The sequence below is a fragment of the Heptranchias perlo genome, chromosome 24 (genome assembly GCF_035084215.1).
Source record: "Heptranchias perlo isolate sHepPer1 chromosome 24, sHepPer1.hap1, whole genome shotgun sequence".
Taxonomy (NCBI): Eukaryota; Metazoa; Chordata; class Chondrichthyes; order Hexanchiformes; family Hexanchidae; genus Heptranchias; species Heptranchias perlo.
The window spans coordinates 40628330-40646846 of record NC_090348.1 but is presented as its reverse complement, the minus strand read 5'-3'; the positions used below and the strand labels follow the sequence as shown (position 1 = coordinate 40646846).

The following is an 18517-nucleotide window of genomic DNA, read 5'->3' as shown; positions in this document are numbered from 1 at the left end:
CAACAGACACAAGTTTCCTTTATCCATTCAGTAAGCAACAGCTGATTCTAAATTGCACGGCGCTTGGCGGAATTTTTTCTGACTTATTTAAAATGCACAACAATCAAAAGTTCACCTGCCAGAGTCCTGGGCTGAGCAAAGATGCTTCACATGTTTTCTACTGACGTCGGCTGGATTCTCCATCAAATAGAGAGCGTAGAACAGATTATAATGGATCCTGAAACGTTTATTTTAAAACGAAGACCAGTTTAGAAAAATACTTAAAGTAAAAATCTGAGGGTTCTTTTTATGTTTGACAAACCTTCCCACCATGGAAGGAGGATTTTACACTCAATAGTGCTGGAGAATGGGAATACTTAAGATTTCAAGTACCCGGTGTCGGCATCAAACACTCCCAGGGCAGGTGCAACACATTTAGATGCCCAAACTTCATCCCCTGGTGCAGCAGTGTGGCCATTTCCCACATCAGCCACCCTGTTGCTAATTTAGTACTGAATTAAGTTCAGCACTACGTGGTTAAAGTGAGAAACTGTGTATTTGTGTCTTGTAATAAATCTTTACTTCTACATTTGGATTTATTTTTTGTTCTCAGGATGTGGTCGACATTGGCCAGCCAGCATTTATTGCCCATCTCTAGAAGTGATTGGTTTTTGCAGCCGAAGGCACTTCTAAGTCAAGCACTTATTGTGTGGACTGGCAGTGTGTGAGGTTTGTCAGCTTCCCTTCCCCGAAGGACACTTGTGACGGTTTCGACGAATGTATTTTCCCCACATCCTCAGCGCTAACAATGGTCATCGTTGTGAGGTGTTTGATACCGTTTTACAGGTTACATCTTCATATGACTGAGCGAGAAAGCAAGCATTGCACTGAGTTCTTGGGAAGAAACATTACTTCTAAAAAAAAGTCTCGTCGTCCTGGAGTCTCGCCCTCTTGCAGTTCCACCTACTGCCCGTAGAGATCACCAGCTGGGTTGGCTCTGCTAGCTGTAATGGAGAAGTTTCTTTTTCAGAGCCTGGCCAGAACAACAACAGCAACTTGCATTTATATAGCGCCTTTAATGTAGTAAAACGTCCCAAAGCGTTTCACAGGAGTGATTATCAAACAAAATTTGACACCGAGCCACATAAAGAAGATATTAGGACAGGTAACCAAAAGCTTGGTCAAAGAGATAAGTTTTAAGGAGCGCCTTAAAGGAGGAGAGAGGGGTAGAGAGGCGGAGAGGTTTAGGGAGGGAATTCCAGAACTTAGGGCCGAGGCAGCTGAAGGCACGGCCGCCAATGGTGCAGCGATTAAAATCGGGGATGCGCAAGAGGCCAGAATCGGAGGAGTGCAGAGATCTCGGAGGGTTGCAGGGCTGGAGGAGGTTACAGAGAGAGGGAGGGATGAGGCCGTGGAGGGATTTGAAAACAAGGATGAGAATTTTAAAACTGAGGCATTGCCGGACCGGGAGCCAATGTAGGTCAGTGAGCACAGGAGTGATGGTGTGAACGGCAAATGGTGGGTTTTGAACTCAGGAGCTCTGGGTTGCCAGTCCAGTACCGTAACCGCTACATTATCACACCCTACCGTCGACACACCCTTGAAAGTAGCAATCCCCTTCTCCAAACTTTTATCTTAATATATTAATTTTAATTTTCTCTCCTCCCCTCCCAAAAGGTGTTAACTACTCACTGGGATATGATTCTGTAGGTTCCAGTCCTCGTCCACCACCGAACCCAAGTGTCCTTCATCTATGAGCCTCAACAGCGAGCATCAGTAGGCTATTCGGCCACAGAGACAGCCGTCCGCCAACAAGGCCCCTTCTGCAAAGTGGCAGAGCCAACCCAGAGCACTGAGGCCAATTGGACTGCCCCCTATCGTTGTCATGGCTAAGACTGGTTAACTCACCACCGGTGAGTGATCAAACTTAGGATTTGTAACACAAGACAACTGAAAAAGTGACAGGATTAGACCGCATTGGATATAACAGCTCACAGACAACTTCTTAAAGCTACCATGTAAAGGGATGATTTTTGCAAGAACCTTCTACAAGGTAATTTCATGGGAAGACTCTGTTTCCCTACAGAGTCCAAGCTCGCAAGCGCACCTTTACTAGACAATGCATACACTAACAACGTCCCTTTTATATTACAGCCCTGCTTTCGGAGGCAAGACTATGGTACAAACAAGGCAATATAGATGCCACATTGGTTGGGTTTGTCTTTGGAAGCACAGCATCATGGACAAGCAATAAATGGCCACCACCGACAGAACTGAACGCTGCAGCCATTTTGTTCTGGCCAGGCATTGAAAAAGAAACTTCTCCATTGCAGCGAGCGCAGACAACCCAGCTGGTGACCTCTGCGGGCGGTAGGCGGAACTGCAAGAGGGCAAGATTCCAGGACAACGAGACTTCTTTTCAGTAATGTTCCTTCCCAAGAACTCAGTGCAATGCTTGCTTTCTCACTCAGTCATAATAAGATGTCACTCAGACTGAACAGGCTAGAAAAGAGAAGGCTGAGGGGTGACCTAATAGAGGTCTTTAAAATTATGAAGCGGTTTGATAGGGTAGACGTAGAGAAAATGCTTCCACTTGTGGGGGAGTCCAAAACTAGGGGCCATAAATAGAAGATAGTCGTTAATAAATCCAATAAAGAATTCAGGAGAAACCTCTTTACCCAGACAGTGGTTAGAATGTGGAACTCGCTACCACATGGAGGAGTTGAGGCCAATAGCATGGATGCCTTTAAAGGGGAAGCTAGACAAGTACGAGGGAGAAATAGAAGGATATTCAGATAGGGTTAGATGAAGTAGGGTGGGAGGAGGCTTGTGTGGAGCATAAACATTGGCATAGACCAGTTGGGCCAAATGGCCTGTTTCTGTGCTTTCTTTCTATGTAATTCTAGATAACGGTGTCAAGCACCTTGCATTTTCAACTATTTTGGAGCACTCATCGTTAACATTGAGAATGGGGGGGGGCGGGGGGTGGAAAGAAGACACTGTTAGTGCTTCAGTTGATAAGTGCATTGCCTCGTGGTCCTGAGCCAGATAGACAATGAAAGTGACTGGTTCGATTCCCAATCTGTGGGAGAGGCATCTGATCTCACCCAGGGAAGCACCAAGAGTGCTAGAATTGGACTCAGCACCCTGGGCCAGGGAGGTGGGGGTGGGGGGGGGGGGCGGAACGACGAGGCAGGGATTTTGCTCCCGATTGCTATGCAGCGACCTCCGGTGGAAAGTGGATGACAATAAGATCAGTTGCAATATCCTCTTCCCCTACCTTTTACCCCCAAGTCAAACAGCCTACCAATACAAGGAGGACACCCGACGCTACTGACAGTGCACAATTTTTAGCGCTCCTTTTTTTTGTCCACCTCTGCAGCTCCACGCAGTCCGTCCAAAGTCAACACTAATGTGGTCTGTAACCAACCACCAAAAGCCGCACCAGGCATCAGAAACTGGAGAATGGGGACTGTAATAGGAGTCCTGTCCTACCTGTTGCTGATATTGATGTCCTTTTCTCTCGAGGCAAACAGCAAAGTCGCCATGCAGTACAGGGTCTCCGTTATCTCCGTCACAGGCAGAGTCGAACGGGGTTGCCGCAGACAAGAAATCAGTCTCTGGATGTCTTTCACGCTATCGGACAGGAGAATGATCACAGACAGTACCGCCCAAACGTTTAGCGTCTAAATAGTATAAAAACACACACACGGTCACACTCGGTGACATTTTCTTTCTGTATATCTAGGGATGCAGAGTACTTGGCCAGTGCTGTGGCTTCCTTGGTCCCAATTCTCCACAACAACCAGTCTCAAATCTCAACCCCCATTGTCTCTGATGCTCACACTGTTGTTGCCCATCAATGGCATCATGGAGTGGGCCAGAGGGAAGCGAACAAATATTGGGCATCCAATGGGTTGAGAATTAACATTTAAAGAGAGAGAGAGGGAGTTGGTACCAGGTGTGTTTTATTGTCTGTCCCTCATTCCTATCCAGTACATGTTTGAATCCTTGCTGGGACGCTGTCCACCAGACACCAGCTGCCATCTGTTTCGTTCCCCCAACTGGCCATTATTCACGAGTGCACCTTAACAGTAAACATGCCAGGATTATTCAACTGCTGGGAGCCTGAATGATCATCACACAATGTCCACGTGTACGCTTCCAGCAGCGATTAGAAACAGGAGCCCCCGCCTGATCTCTCCCCCCACCTCATCTCTCCTTTGCTCGGATGCGCAGAGGCCAATTATAGCATCTTACTGCCTCCTTGGTCGAGATCAGCTAACTCACCAAACCGGGGATTGAGCTACATCAAAACTACAGCATAGAAACAGGCCATTCAGCCCAACTGGTCTATGCCGGCATTTATGCTCCGAACAAGCCTCCTCCCTCCCCTCTTTCAGGATACCCTTCTATTCTTTTCTCCCTCATTTGTTTATCTAGCTTCCCCTTAAATGCATCTATGCTATTTGCCTCAACTATTCCTTGTGGTAACCCACTCTCTGGGTAAAGAAGTTTCTCCTGAATTCCCTATCGGATTTATTAGCGACTATTTTATATTTATGACCTCTAGTTTTTGACTCCCCCACAAGTGGAAACATTTTCTCCACATCTATCCTATCGAACCCTTTCATAATCTGAAAGACCTCTATCAGGTCACCCCTCAGCCTTCTCTTTTCTAGAGAAAAGAGCCTCAGCCTGTTCAGCCTTTCATGATAAGGATATCTTCTCAGTTCTGGTATCACCCTAGTGAATCTTTTTTGTACCCTCTCCAATGCCTCTATATCCTTCCTATAATATGGGGATCAGAACTGTGCAACTGTGCAAGCAATACTCCAAGTGTGGTCTAACCAAGGTCCTATACGTTTAACATAACTTCTTTGCTTTTCAATTCTATCCCTCTGGAAATGAACCCTAGTGCTTGATTTGCCTTTTTTATGGCCTTATTAATCTGCGTCGCTACTTTTAGTGATTTGTGTATCTGTATCTAAATCCCTTTGCTCCTCTATCCCGTTTACCCTTATTATCCAAGCAGTACGTGGTCTCCTTATTCTTCCTACCAAAATGAACCACCTCACATTTATCTATATTGAAATTCATTTTCCAATTGCATGCTCATTCTGCAAGTTTATTAATGTCCTCTTGCAATTTATATTAACTACACCCCCCGATTTGGTGTCGCCCTCAAATTCTGAAATTGTGCTTCTGATTTCTGAATCCAAATCGTTAATGTAAATTGTGAACAACAGTGATCCCAGCACCGATCCCTGTGGAATACCACTTCCCACCTTTTGCCAGTCTGTGTAGCTACCCTTAACCCCTACTCTCTGTTTTCTGTTTTGTAGCCAACTTGCTATCTATTCTGCTACCTGTCCCCTGATGCTCTGACCTTAGCCATGAGTCGACAATGCGGTACCTTATCGAAGGCCTTTTGAAAATCCAAATATATTACATCTAAATCCAAATATATTACATCTGGATTGAGCCTGGTATCTTCCTTATGGCTCAGCTACTCACTGGATACATTCCTAGGGGAATGGGCTCAATGCGTGCCAGATGTCCTTTATTGTGGACAAGTGACATGTGATGTATTTGGGGTAGGGAGAACTCCAGGCATGTTTATATCATGCGGGGGGGTATTTATTAATGGTAACGGATTAGGAAAGACACCTGGAGCAATAGCTGATCACTCGTTACAGATGCACAGGCGGTCTGGGGTGACTACAAGAAAAGGGTTTTAGGCTGTATTGCTAGGACCATTGAGTATAAAACGAAGAACACTATACTTAGGCTAAATAAAGCTTTAATATATCTTCACTTAAGAGCACTGTGCCCAGATGTGGTCCCTGCACATAGTGCAACAAACCAAGTCTATGGAGAAGGAGCAGAGGAGCGTAACCAGAATGATTTCTAGCCCCAAAGCTCTAAGTCTCCAAGAGTTAGGGTTACTTTAGAGAAACACGGGCTTAAAGGGGATCTGATTGAGGTTGGTAAAATAATGAAGGGATTAAACTCATATAGTTTGGATGTGTTATTTTGATGGAGAGTGATGATGGGATTAGAGGGCAAGCATATAAACCGTGTAGGAAGCGAGGGATTAGATGCCAGGAAATAATTCTTTCCAGTGTGTCGTGGCCTTTGGAACAGACTATGGAAATGTTGGACATGAATTTGCTACAGCTCTTTAAAGCAGAACTTGACAAATTCCTGAGACATGAGGATATTTTCAATTAAAGAGGATTATGTTGCTGGTTAGCTGTAATGGAGTAGTAATGGATATTGGAATCTTGATTGATTGCTGCAGAGAATTTGGAATTTCCCACAGCTTTTTTTCCTGTCCAAGAGATTGCGTGGTTCGGGAGCAGGTCAATGGTCTAACTGGCTGTACAGTTACCTGGATGGAGCAGGTTTGGTGGACCTGGTAAGTCTTTTCTCGCCCTTCCTTTTGCTTGAATAGGAAAAATGTACACTAGAATTATTTTTTTTTTAAAAAGAAACATCATATGAATTTACTTAGCTAACCGAACGCTGTATAAAATGAGAGAAAACACAGGAGACATACCCCAGCTGCTTTGACCAAATTAGGCAGTCTCTGGGCCACACATGCTTCAGATTGTTTAAAAAGGGGGTGGTCTTTAAGGCAACTCAAGACTGCTTCAGGGTTCACAGACCGGCCATGCTGGAAAGATGCCATATAACTAATTAAAGCAAAGAAATCAGTGGCAGTTAGAATGTTTGTAAAAGGAGATCAGAACACAAAAAGGTTAAAAAAAAGCATAATATGAAAACTTTATAGAGAATATATTGTGGAGAAAGGCAAATATATTCCTCAATAATGGAATAAACTGGGTTTTCCACAGCTCCCTGGTGTGTTGTTACATTTATTTCTTCCTACATCTATTTTTAAAAATGTACTCATCCCCATTTCTGAAGGCGTTGACCCTTTGCTGGGTTATGGTATTATACACCCCAACTGCTCCCTTCCCCTCGCCCCACCTGCTCTCCCTCCCCCTCGCCCCACCCGCTCCCCCTCGCCCCACCCGCTCCCCCTCGCCCCAACCTGCTCTCCCGCTCGCCCCCCCCCCCCTTGCCATCGCCCCACCTGCTCTTCCCCCCACCCTCGCCATCGCCTCACCTGCTGCCCCCCCACTCGCCATCTTCACTCACAAAACCTAGAGAGTATCAGTCGACAGGCTTTCTCTGAATCCGGTCCTGTCCTCACCCCATGTCTGCACTTACACTTCTGGCAACTCTCATTGGGTAGCAACTGGGAGTGGGAGCCCTGCCTAACCCAGGTTACCGAGTCCAATTATAGCATTACCCTGGCTGGGATCAGCTAACTCAACACTTATAATAATGGCTCAGCTCTTCATAGAGGGAATTCTGTTCTATAGCTTGAATTATTTTTTTTAACCTTTGATGAGATTTTTTCTCTCCTGCTTTTAGCCTGCATCTCCCTGTACCACACACTACCTCAAGGAGAAAGGGCAGGCGAGCATTTTCCCATAAAAGATGTAATGGTCTCTGCCTCGACCACTCTGTGACAAAGCATTCAATGCTCTAACAACCCTCTATGTTAAGAAATATCTCTGAACCTCTCCCCTCACTCTCAGTGGCAATTTTAAATTGATGATCCCTTATCACTAACTTCCTAGCCAGAGGAAATACTCTTTCCCTATTCGCGCTATCAAAACCAGTCACAATTTTAAAAACCTCTGTTAAATGCCCCCTTCGCCAACTCTATTCCAATAGAAATTGTTGCAATATCTCAATGCTCCCCTCATCGAGGATCGTTTCCCATCCCTGGTGCAACCTGATGAATCAACACTGTACTCTCTATACGATAATCAAATTGTTCCAGCCAACAATTACAGACCTCCAGCACTTCACCCTCTCCCCAAACACGAGCCAAAATCTTATAGCTACGGAGCATTTTTCACAGTTCAGGTGGGCACAGAACGAGCATTTCAAATGCCCAATCATGAACTGGAGGAGCTTGTGCCTGTGGCTCGTCCCTACTCCTGCTTTTGGGTAAGAAATGGTAGAATAGGCTCAGTGGAAAGATGCTGAGGGACGTGGATGAGCAGAGGGGCCTGGAGTTCAAATACATCATTCCCAGGAAGAGCGAGGGCCTGTGGATGAAGCAGTAGGAATGCACTGCTGAGCCACAAGCACAAACTCCACCTGTTCTTGCTGTTCCTCTCCTTTGGTGATGTGCATCTTATGCAATATCCTAGATCCATTGTCCCAGCCAACAGTTGAAGACTTATAGCCACCAGCACTTCACCCGCTCCTCAAAAGCAACCCGAAATCTATAACTGTAGAGCATTTTTCACAGTTCAAGTGGACGTAGAATGATCATTTCAAATGACCTGGTGGCAATATAGCTATAGTTAGGATACACAGAATTACTTAGCATTTACAGCAAAGAAACAGGCCATTCGGCCCAACAGGTCTATGCTGGTGTTTATCCTCCACACGAGCCTTCTCCCACCTTACTTCATCTCACCCTATCAACATATCCTTCTACTCCTTTCTCCCTCATGTACCTATCATGGGCTTGATACAAGTGCTTGGTATTCTGACACTTAACACTCACTTTATAAGATTCAACACACAGAGCTCATCTTCCTTTGTAATATTATTCGCCTTCAGGATCCGGTCAATCTCCTTCACAGCACACCCTTCTCCCTTCCTGTATCGACAGTACAACTTCTTCCATGGTACAAACTGGAAAACCAAGTTCAGAAAAACAATCGATCGTGAGTAAAAATGGTTTTACCGGGAGAGCAAGATGATAAAGACTTGCATTTATATCGATCTCTCAAGACATCCCAGAGCGCTTCCCAGACCACCAATTACTTTGACTGTTGTAATCTGGGTAAACGCAGCAGATATTTTGCACAAAGCAAGATTCTGCAAACATTTAATCTGCTTTTCCAAAGTATCATTGATTGAGGGATGAATGTCGGCCAGCACACCAGGAGAAACCCCCATATGTCGAACTTTTGGTTTCAATGCCAAAGGCACACCCAACATATTAAAGAACAGCTTCTGCTTGAACTGGTTCTGTACGAAAAAACATAATAAGGCGGCAAGAAACCTATTGCCAGGTCTCGGCCAAAGCCCTGTACGCTGGCTGCTGAGATGCTCATGATAGTAGACTAAGCAGGCTTGGTCTTCTGTTTCAACACAAAAAAATCTTATCCCTTCCTGCAGATGTTGGCTCCTTGCTGTGGTATCTTCCCTCGGTCAACAGGGGGCGCGGCTGGTACCTCTCCAAGTGGCCACAGTGTGAGCTAGACAGTGACTGGCAGTGGCCTTTATGGGGGCTTCACAGCCGAGTCAAATCCTATTCACACAAGTGCGCATTTTCAGCGAGGGGGTTAGTGATCGGGAGCGGGGCCGCTCTCTAATCCAGGGGTGGTCGAGACTAATTGCATCGTCCTTACTCGCCACCCAGACCGAGATCAGCTGATTCAGCAGAGCGCAGGAATCAATCCTGGAAACTTCCTGGACTACCCCGCTCAGCGATTCACTGGATAAGTTCACTGAGCTGTCCGGGGGGGGGGGGGGGGGGGGGGGAGGAGGGGAGCTGTGTTTTGCTCTTCCACTGTCCCCTTTCCCCTGTAGCAAACGTCACCTCTGTGCTCAGCGTTACCCCAACAGCACTGGAACCCGCTGTTTAGGGGAACCACAGACGTGAACTTACGCCTGTTAACTTCTGCGGCCTGGACGAGTCAGTGAATCACATCTGCACGGAGCGTGAGAGGCCGCAGCCCCTGTTTCACTATTTGAGGGGGCCTGCTCCTCAACTTCGGGCTCCGCTGAAGTCCCACGCTCCTGATCTTTGGCCACCCGTCGTGGGGGTGGGAGGGCAAGTCGGAGGAACTCCTCGAGGGTCTGCTCCTGGGCCTGGCCAAGGTGGTCCAGGTTGGACGCTGCCTGTTGTTGCTCTGGCTGCCTGTTGTCGCTCTGGCTGCCTGTTGTCGCTCTGGCTGCCTGTTGTCGCTCTGGCTGCCTGTTGTCGCTCTGGCTGCCTGCCTCTCTCCCACAGCCTTGCCCGTACCCGAGTGGCCCTGGGGAAGAGCCGCTGGCACGCCCGAGGCCTTTCGCGACTGGTGGGCACCGCAGGGACTGGAGTGCATAGTGGATGGTGTAAATAATATTATTTAATTTCCTTTGTTTTTTTTTAACGATTTCACTTTCTATTAGTTGTGCCCTTCCAAAAAGGGGGGACATGCGTTAGATGTTTTTTGATTGATGAAACTGAGGGCAACCCAGTGTCTCCTTATCGTTGATTAACAAAAAGGTTGACGTGAACTTGTATCCGACTACTCAGCATCAGACCCTCCCCCAAAGCTTCCATCACTTTAACTCAAAATATCTGATAAGACAAAATCTAATGCAGTCAGAAAGTAAAATATGCTTGAGGCTGCATGTAACCATTGCAGGAACAGTTTCAAGCTTCCCCAAAAGTGAAATGAATCAGAAATCCAAGGAGCAAATGTTTTTTTTTTAAAATCAGTTTTCTCCTCTATCCATGGTGCCCATTGTTGCTGGGCTACGGTTCCACCATTAGCGAACCCCCTGGTACCGCACTCAATTGGCCACCATATTAATGGCCAGATTGGGAAAGTCACATGTTCATGACGATGTTAGGCTGGTTTATTCCCCTTTAACTACAGCCATTCAGACCAAAAAGATCAGATGTTAAACCCGCCTCCAGTCGGTGATTAATCACCAGGGGTATCACACTTTGCCTCACCATCTCTGTGCAGGATGTGTGGGTGGGAAGGGACAATCAGCCAGGATTCCAGTCACCTCTGCTGGAAACTGAACGTGTGTAGACATCAGGTGAGGACAAGATCAGGCTCTGGTGTGATTATTACCCTCCCTAAATCAAATAGCTCTCCGAAAGCCCCCACATCTAGGCCCTCATGTGAAGAATTGTCACTTGTATGAAATACTACTAAGGAGCCAGCAGCATAACCCTGCTCTGGAATCAATGCCTGCAGGGGAGAGGGGGAGACAATTGGAGCGGAAATTTAAGAAACAACATTGTGGTCGTGTCTAACTGGTGACAGAAGAAGCTGAGGCTTACCGTTGGGTCACTGATAACACATCGCCATTGCTGACAGACCAATCTGATGCGATAAAGGTCCACTGCTGGCAGGTGAAAGAATATGGCCCTGAGAATTTCATCCGGCAGCTGGGTGATGTGGCCGGCTGGCAGTGCGTGGGAACGAGTGCACCCCAACAGTCCGAAGCAAGAGTCAGGAAGAGGGTCCACCTCCAGCTCTTCACCTTCAACCCAATCCCTCATTGTATTGCGCTGCAGCGTCAAGGGTGCATCTTCTAGGGTGGGCCTCTTTGCACAACCACCCCACCCTGAATCATCAATCTTGTTTGGGCATCCCAGCATTAGGACAGAGTGCTCCCTGTTGGACTTTGAATTCAGAGCCAGCACGTCGATTTCAGCAGACAAGTCATGGGAAAGAAAATCTTCCGGGTCAAAAATTAAATCCACCTTGGAGGACGATGGGACAGCAATGGCTTTGCCGCTGTCACAGGGCTCACCTTCTGACATCCGATTAGCATTGTGCGGCCACTGTCTTTGGTGAGGGCACAATTGGGTTGCAGACTTTTTATCGTTCCTGTTCCTCGGGTAGAGGCCCCTGTTTAAATCTCTGCTGGTGCCTGTACAGGTGAAGGGTTGGGTCAGCGAGGACGCACCCTCCCTACTGTTGCTCAAAGACCAGCAGTCCGAGGGGGCAAGATGTTTCCGCTTGCCTCGTCTACCTGTAGGGAAGCAAAAAAAGATAGATAAATGTATAAAAGAATTTATATAGTACCTTAACAGCGTAGTGGCTCAGTGGGTAGTTTCTCTTGCCTCTGAGTCAGAAGGTCGTGGGTTCAAGTCCCACTCCAGAGACTTGAGCACAAAATCCAGGCTGACAGTACTGAGGGAGTGCTGTATAATAAATTGGTTGGTCAGGTGGTTGAAGGATAGAATACTAGAGCCTGGTCTTCAGTTGCTTCCAAACCTTTATTCACAGAGCTCCACGTTCCCCATTCCCCACCTCCTGGACAAGCTCTCTTCTCAATGGATACAAGAGAGTCCCCATTTGATACCCACCACCTGAATACAATTAACACTAATTGATATAAATCATATGCATACAATTAACATGCTGCACTGTCGGAGATGCCATCTTTCGGATGAGATGTTAAACCAAGGCCCATCTGCCCTCTCAAGTGGGCATAAAAGATCCCATGGCACTATTTCGGAAAAGAGCAGGGGAGTTCTCCCCAGTGTCCTGGCCAATATTTATCCCTCAACCAACATCACTAAAACATATTATCTGTCACTATCTCATTGCTGTTTGTGGGACTTTGCTGCGTGCAAATTACCTGCCCCGTTTCCAACATTACAACAGTTACTACACCTCAAAAGTACTTCATTGGCTGTAAAGTGCTTTGGAATGACCTGAAGTTGTGAAAGGCGCTATAGAAAGGCAAGTCTCTCCTTTTTGTATCATATTTCTCAGAAACAGCCCAAGTGTTTTACATACAATATTGAAGTGCAGCGATGGATGTCCAGACAAATAAACGGCCAGTTCATTTGTTTCTGGTTGTATTGGTTGAAGAAGGAATTATGGTCAGAACTCCCTGCCCTTCTCCGGATAGTGCCGTGGGAACATCCACCAAAACAGTGGAAGAGACACGAGTATCACTGCGTCAAAATGTTACTAAGACGTATGCTCCAACTGCCCAGAAATAGCCAAATCTGAATAGATGGAAAGGACCAGACATCCCAGCAGCTGAAAATGCATTGATCACTTCCTTCAACAACAACAACAAAGAGAGAGAGATGGATAACTATCTGATTAGGAGTGTGATCGAAGGTTACAGGATAAACAATGAAGTGAACCATTGACCATGAAATAAGTCGAAATGGGCATTCATTGCAAACTGCAGTTGAACTGGAAAAAAAGAATGACTCAGAACTCAGCAGCTGACTGCTTTTCACATCAGCGTAGAGTGGAAAAGATCAACATGGCCACCTGGGTATTCATCCATACAGTCCAATGCATCGAGTCTTACTTAATTTTTATTTAAAAATGCCCCCCATTTTAATGTACGTCCCCTTTAAAATAAACAACCGCATAAAGTTAAATAGCTCTGCAGTCTATTTCACTCTTTGATCCTACATCTCACTCCGAACACGTTCTTGCGTTCTGACAATCACACAGTTCAATTCATACATCATGGTGCAATATTGTACCATAAACAGAATATTAAAGCTTTACAGCAAAAAAACAGAAGTTTCTTGCTGATATTAAAAATATACAACAAAAGGAAGCTCCATGGGGCCCCTCCAGTGAGTCCGCCCAGTGAATTGCACAGCCGTGCAGACCAGGAAGGTCGCGGGTTCAATCTCTGGTCTGTGCTACAATTGGCCTCAGAAGCCCTGTGCTGAAAAGGAAAAAATTGGCCGGGTTTCCAGATCCTGCAACCCCAACAACAACTTGCATTTATATAGCGCCTTTAACGTAGTAAAGCACCCCAGGCGCTTCCCTGGAGCGATTAGCAAACAAAATGTGACACTGAGCCACACGAGGAGATATTAGGACAGGTGGCCAAAAGCTTGGTCAAAAAGATAGGTTTTAAAGAGCGTCCCCCACTTTCTACTCCCCGCCATTGGCGGTCGTGCCTTCAGCTGCCTCGGCCCTAAGCTCTGGAGTTCCCTCCCTAAACCTCTCCGCTTCTCTAACTCTCTCTCCTCCTTTAAGATGCTTCTTAAAACCTACCTCTTAGACCAAGCTTTGTCACCTGTCCTAATGTCTCCTTCATTGACTCGGTGTCAATTTTTGTCTGATTACGCTCCTATGAAGCGCATTGGGACGTATTACCATGTTAAAGGCGCTTTATAAATGGAGGTTGTTCCTCTTGTTGGTGGTGGTGGCACCAAGTCCAATAGAGAAAGAGCTTCGGAGACCTCCTGATTCATATTCATCTTGTGAACCCGACACAACCATTCCCCTCCCACCAGCCACATTAGCACAGGTGCCATCCTGTGAGGACTTTCTCCCAACTCCTTGGGAACGATTTTATCATGCCGGCGGGAGGAGAGTGGGGGAGGGGAGATTTTCGGGTGTGAAACCCGGAAGGAAAGTAGGCGGGTCGCGATCTTTATGAGGCCATTCAATGCCTCTTCCGAGTTTCGCGCCCGGCAGCCAGCCTCATTGACAGGCTGGCTGCCTGTTAGCATCTTGAGGCGGGGGGGGGGGTTGGGGGGGGAGGGGTGGAGAGAGACCTCATCAGCCATTGGGAGAGAGATGGGAGTGTGGAGACATCAGAGATCGGCGGGGGGGGGGGGGGGGGGGGCGGGGCAGGTAACATCGGATATCGGAGGAGGGGTCCAGGCGACATCAGAGATCGGAGTGCGGGGGGGGGGGGGGGGGGGTCCAGGCAGCATCAGTTTTAAGGTATGTTTGTTGACTTTTTTTTTTACAATGGAAAATGTCATTTTGTTTAATTTATTTAGTGCATTTTTGCCTGATCGGGTATGGTTAAAATCATTTTTAGTGTCCAATACACAAAATATAAAGTACCTTCAGTACCTCAATGAGGTGCATTGTCCCTTTAAGTATCGGCCTGCCAGATTTAAGTGGGGGCGGGACTTCTGGTGACTGCTGTGCGCACGCACACAGATTTACCTGAATCTAATGCAAAAATGGGCGGGCTCGAGCCAGGATGTCTGCCAGCTCCCATAAACATCCGGTCTTGGGGCTAAAATTGAGACCCTTGTCTTCATATTTCCTAAATATTCTCCCGTCATTCCACTTCTGAATCCTATTCCCAAATAGTAGCAATTCAAAGTGATTGAAAAGAATGAACATGCAATTTAAATGTTGAGATGTTAAAAGCGAGGAAGACAGTTTTACTTACAATGAGACATCGTAACATGGGTCACGCTGCCACGTCATTGACTTGGGGTACACAAGCTGCAAAGTAAAATAATACCACGTTAAATTCTGACAGCAACCCCCCGCCCCCCCCCTACACCGAGGGCTCAGCTGTTTAAGGGATTGACCAGAAAAGTCCTGGGGTCAATGCCCACTTTGTGCCAAGTTGGCTGACCACAGCCAGATGGCAGTAGGGGGGCAATAATTTGCCTCAGTGCCCCTGGGTTAAGAGGAAATTGGCCAGGACCTCCCCACTCCCCTGATCTCTATGCAGTGACTCTAGTTGGGAAGTGCAAATGTGGGGGTGCCAACAAGGACTGAATCAGGCCCCCATGGCCGAATAGAAATCATAGAATCATACAGCACAGAAGGAGGCCATTCGGCCCATTGTGCCTGTGCCGGCTCTTTGAAAGAGCTATCCAATTAGTCTGACTCCCCCGCTTTTCCCCACAGCCCTGCAAATTTTTCCCCTTCAAGTATATTTGATATATATTAATGACCTGGACTTGGGTATACAGGGCATAATTTCAAAGTTTGCAGATGACACAAAACTCAGAAATGTAGTGAACAGTGAGGGGAATAGTAACCAGATTAAAAACCAGGCCAATTAGGAAAAAAATCAGGAAAATTGCTCTCCAACCACTTTAGGCGATCAGAGCTGGTCCATGAGATCACACAGTCCCTGGTTTATATTGTAGTAACCAATAAGGAGGATAGTAATAGACTTCAAGAGGACAGAGACAGACTGGTGAAATGGGCAGACACATGGCAGATGAAATTTAACGCAGAGAACTGGTGAAGTGAAACATTTTGGTAGGAAGTATGAGAGGCAATATGAACTAAATGGTACAGTTGGTACAGTGGCAGGTAAAGTTGAGAAGGCTGTTGATAAAGCATACAGGATCCTGGGCTTTATTAATAGAAGCAAGGAAGTTATGCAAAACCTTTCTAAAACACTGGTTAGGCCTCAGCTGGAGTATTGTGTTCAATTCTTCAGGAAGGATGTCAAGGCCTTACAGAAGCTGCAGAAGAGATTTACTAGAATAGTACCAGGGATGAGGGACTTCAGTTATGTGGAGAGACTGGAGAAGCTGGGGTTGTTCTCCTCAGAGCAGAGAAGGTTAAGGGGAGATTTAATAGAGGTGTTCAAAATTATGAACGGTTTTGATAGAGTAAATAAGGAGAAACTGTTTCCAGTGACCGAAGGTTCAGTAACATAGTGGTTATGTTACTGGACTAGTAATCCAGAGGCCTAGACTAATAATCTGGAGTCATGAGTTCAAATCCCGCCACGGCAACTGGGGAATTTAAATTCAATTAATTAAATAAAATCTGGACTAAAAAAAACTTCAAGACTGTCGTAAAAACCCATCTGGTTCACTAATGCCCTTCAGGGAAGGAAACCTGCCATCCTTACCCGGTCTGTACAATCTCGCTACAGAAAGTCACAATAAAACCGGACGGACCAGCCAGCATCAGATCATTAGGCACCGAACATGACCAAGTCCAGTCGACCCCGCAAAGGCCTCACTAACATCTGGGGACTCGTGCCAAAATTGGGAGAGCTGTCCCAACGGCAGGACAGACCCACCAGAGGTGGCGATACAGTGATATACAGTCAGGAGGGAGTGGCACTGGGAGTCCTCAACAATGACTCCGGACCCCATGAAATCTCATGGCATCAGGTCAAATGTGGGCAAGGAAACTTCCTGCTGATTTCCACCTACCGACCTCCCTCACCTGATGAATCAGTTGAACACCACTTGGAGGAAGCACTGAGGGTAGCAAGGGCACAGAATGTACTCTGGGTGAGGGATTTCAATGTCCATCACCAAGAGTGGCTCAGTAGCACCACTACTGGCTGAGTCCTGAAGGACCTAGCTGCCAGACTGGGCCTGCGGCGAGTGGTGAGCGAACCAACACGACGGGAAAAACCTACTCGACCTCGTCCTCACCAATCTACCTGTGGCAGATGCATCTGTCCGTGACAGTATTGGTAGGAGTGACCACCGCACAGTCCTTGTGGAGACTGAAGTCTGGAGTCTTTGTGGACACAACGTGTTGTGTGGCATCATGCTAAATGGGAGAGGTTCAGAACAGATCTAGCAGCTCAAAACTGGGCATCCATGAGGTGCTGTGGGCCATCAGCAGCAGAATTGTATTCCACCGCAATCTGTAACCTCATGGCCTGGCATATTCCTCACTTTACCATTACCAACAAGCCAGGGGATCAACCCTGGTTCAATGAGGAGCTCTGCAGTCCTGCCACATCCAGTCGTGAATGGTGGTGGACAATTAAACAACTAACGGGAGGAGGCGGCGGCTCCATGAACATCCCCATCCTCACACGACGGCAGAGTCCAGCATGTGAGTGCAAAAGACAAGGCTGAAGCGTTTGCAACCATCTTCAGCCAGAAGTGCCGAGTGGATGAACCAATATCCCTACCATCACAGAAGCCAGTCTTCAGCCAATTCGATTCACTCCACGTGATATCAAGAAGCAGCTGACTGCACTGGATACAGCAAAGGCTATGTGCCACGACAACATCCTGGCTGTAGTGCTGAAGACTTGTGCTCCAGAACTAGCTGCGCCTCTAGCCAAACTCATCCAGTACAGCTACAACACTGGCATCTACCTGACAATGTGGAAAATTGCCCAGGTATGTCCTATCCACAAAAAGCAGGCCAAATCCAATCCGGCCAATTACCGCCCCATCAGTCTACTCTCAATCATCAGCAAAGTGATGGATGGTGTCGTCGACAGTGCTATCAAGAGGCACTTACCCACCAAAAACCTGCTCACCGAAGCTCAGTTTGGATTCCACCAGAACCACAGTTCCAGACCTCTGAAATTCAGCTCTTTTGTCCATGTTTGGACCAAGGCTGCAATGAGGTGAGGTGAGAGTGACTGCCCTTGACATCAAGGCAGCATTTGACCGAGAGTGGCACCAAGGAGCCCTTGTAAAATTGAAGTCAATAGGAATCAGGGGGAAAACTCTCCAGTGGCTGGAGTCATACCTAGCACAAAGGAAGATGGTAGTGCTTGTTGGCGGCCAATCATCTCAGCCCCAGGGCATTGCTGCAGGAGTTCCTGAGGGCAGTGTCCTAGGCCCAACTATCTTCAGCTGCTTCATCATAAGGTCAGAAATGGGGATGATTGCACAGTGTTCAGTTTCATTCCCAACCCGTCAAATAATGAAGCAGTCCGTGCCCGCATGCAGCAAGACCTGGACAACATCCAGGCTTGGACTCATAAGTGGCAAGTAACATTCACGCCAGACAAGTGCCAGGCAATGACCATCTCCAACAAGAGAGAATCCAACCACTTCCCCTTGACATTCAACGGCATTACCATCGCTGAATTCCCCTACCATCAACATCCTGGGGATCACCATTGACCAGAAACTTAACTGGACCAGCCACATAAATACTGTGGCTACAAGAGCAGGTTAGAGGCTGGGTATTCTGCGGCGAGTGACTCACCTCCTGACTCCCCAAAGCCTTTCCACCATCTACAAGGCACAAGTCAGGAATGTGATAGAATACTCTCCTGGATGAGTGCAGCT

The 18517-nt window shown here is 47.0% G+C and overlaps 1 protein-coding gene across 15 annotated transcripts in view; it reads right to left on the bottom strand.

Annotated features, from left to right (window-relative positions):
• Positions 1-18517, bottom strand: part of fbxo18 (F-box DNA helicase 1) — a 170039-nt gene that overhangs the window by 150046 nt on the left and 1476 nt on the right. For 14 of the 15 annotated variants that reach the window (XR_010967095.1, XR_010967092.1, XR_010967093.1 and 11 more), the window contains exons 2-7: positions 14935-14990; positions 11084-11781; positions 8579-8709; positions 6542-6677; positions 3475-3665; positions 116-217 (exon numbers count right to left, since the gene is read on the bottom strand). Coding sequence is in view for 6 of the 15 variants with exons in the window: in XM_068005153.1 (XP_067861254.1) it covers positions 116-217; positions 3475-3665; positions 6542-6677; positions 8579-8709; positions 11084-11781; positions 14935-14944 (1268 nt within the window). In the remaining 9 variants the exon portion in view is untranslated. The remainder of the gene's footprint in view (positions 1-115; positions 218-3474; positions 3666-6541; positions 6678-8578; positions 8710-11083; positions 11782-14934; positions 14991-18517) is intronic. The other variant, XM_068005154.1, reaches the window with a different exon arrangement.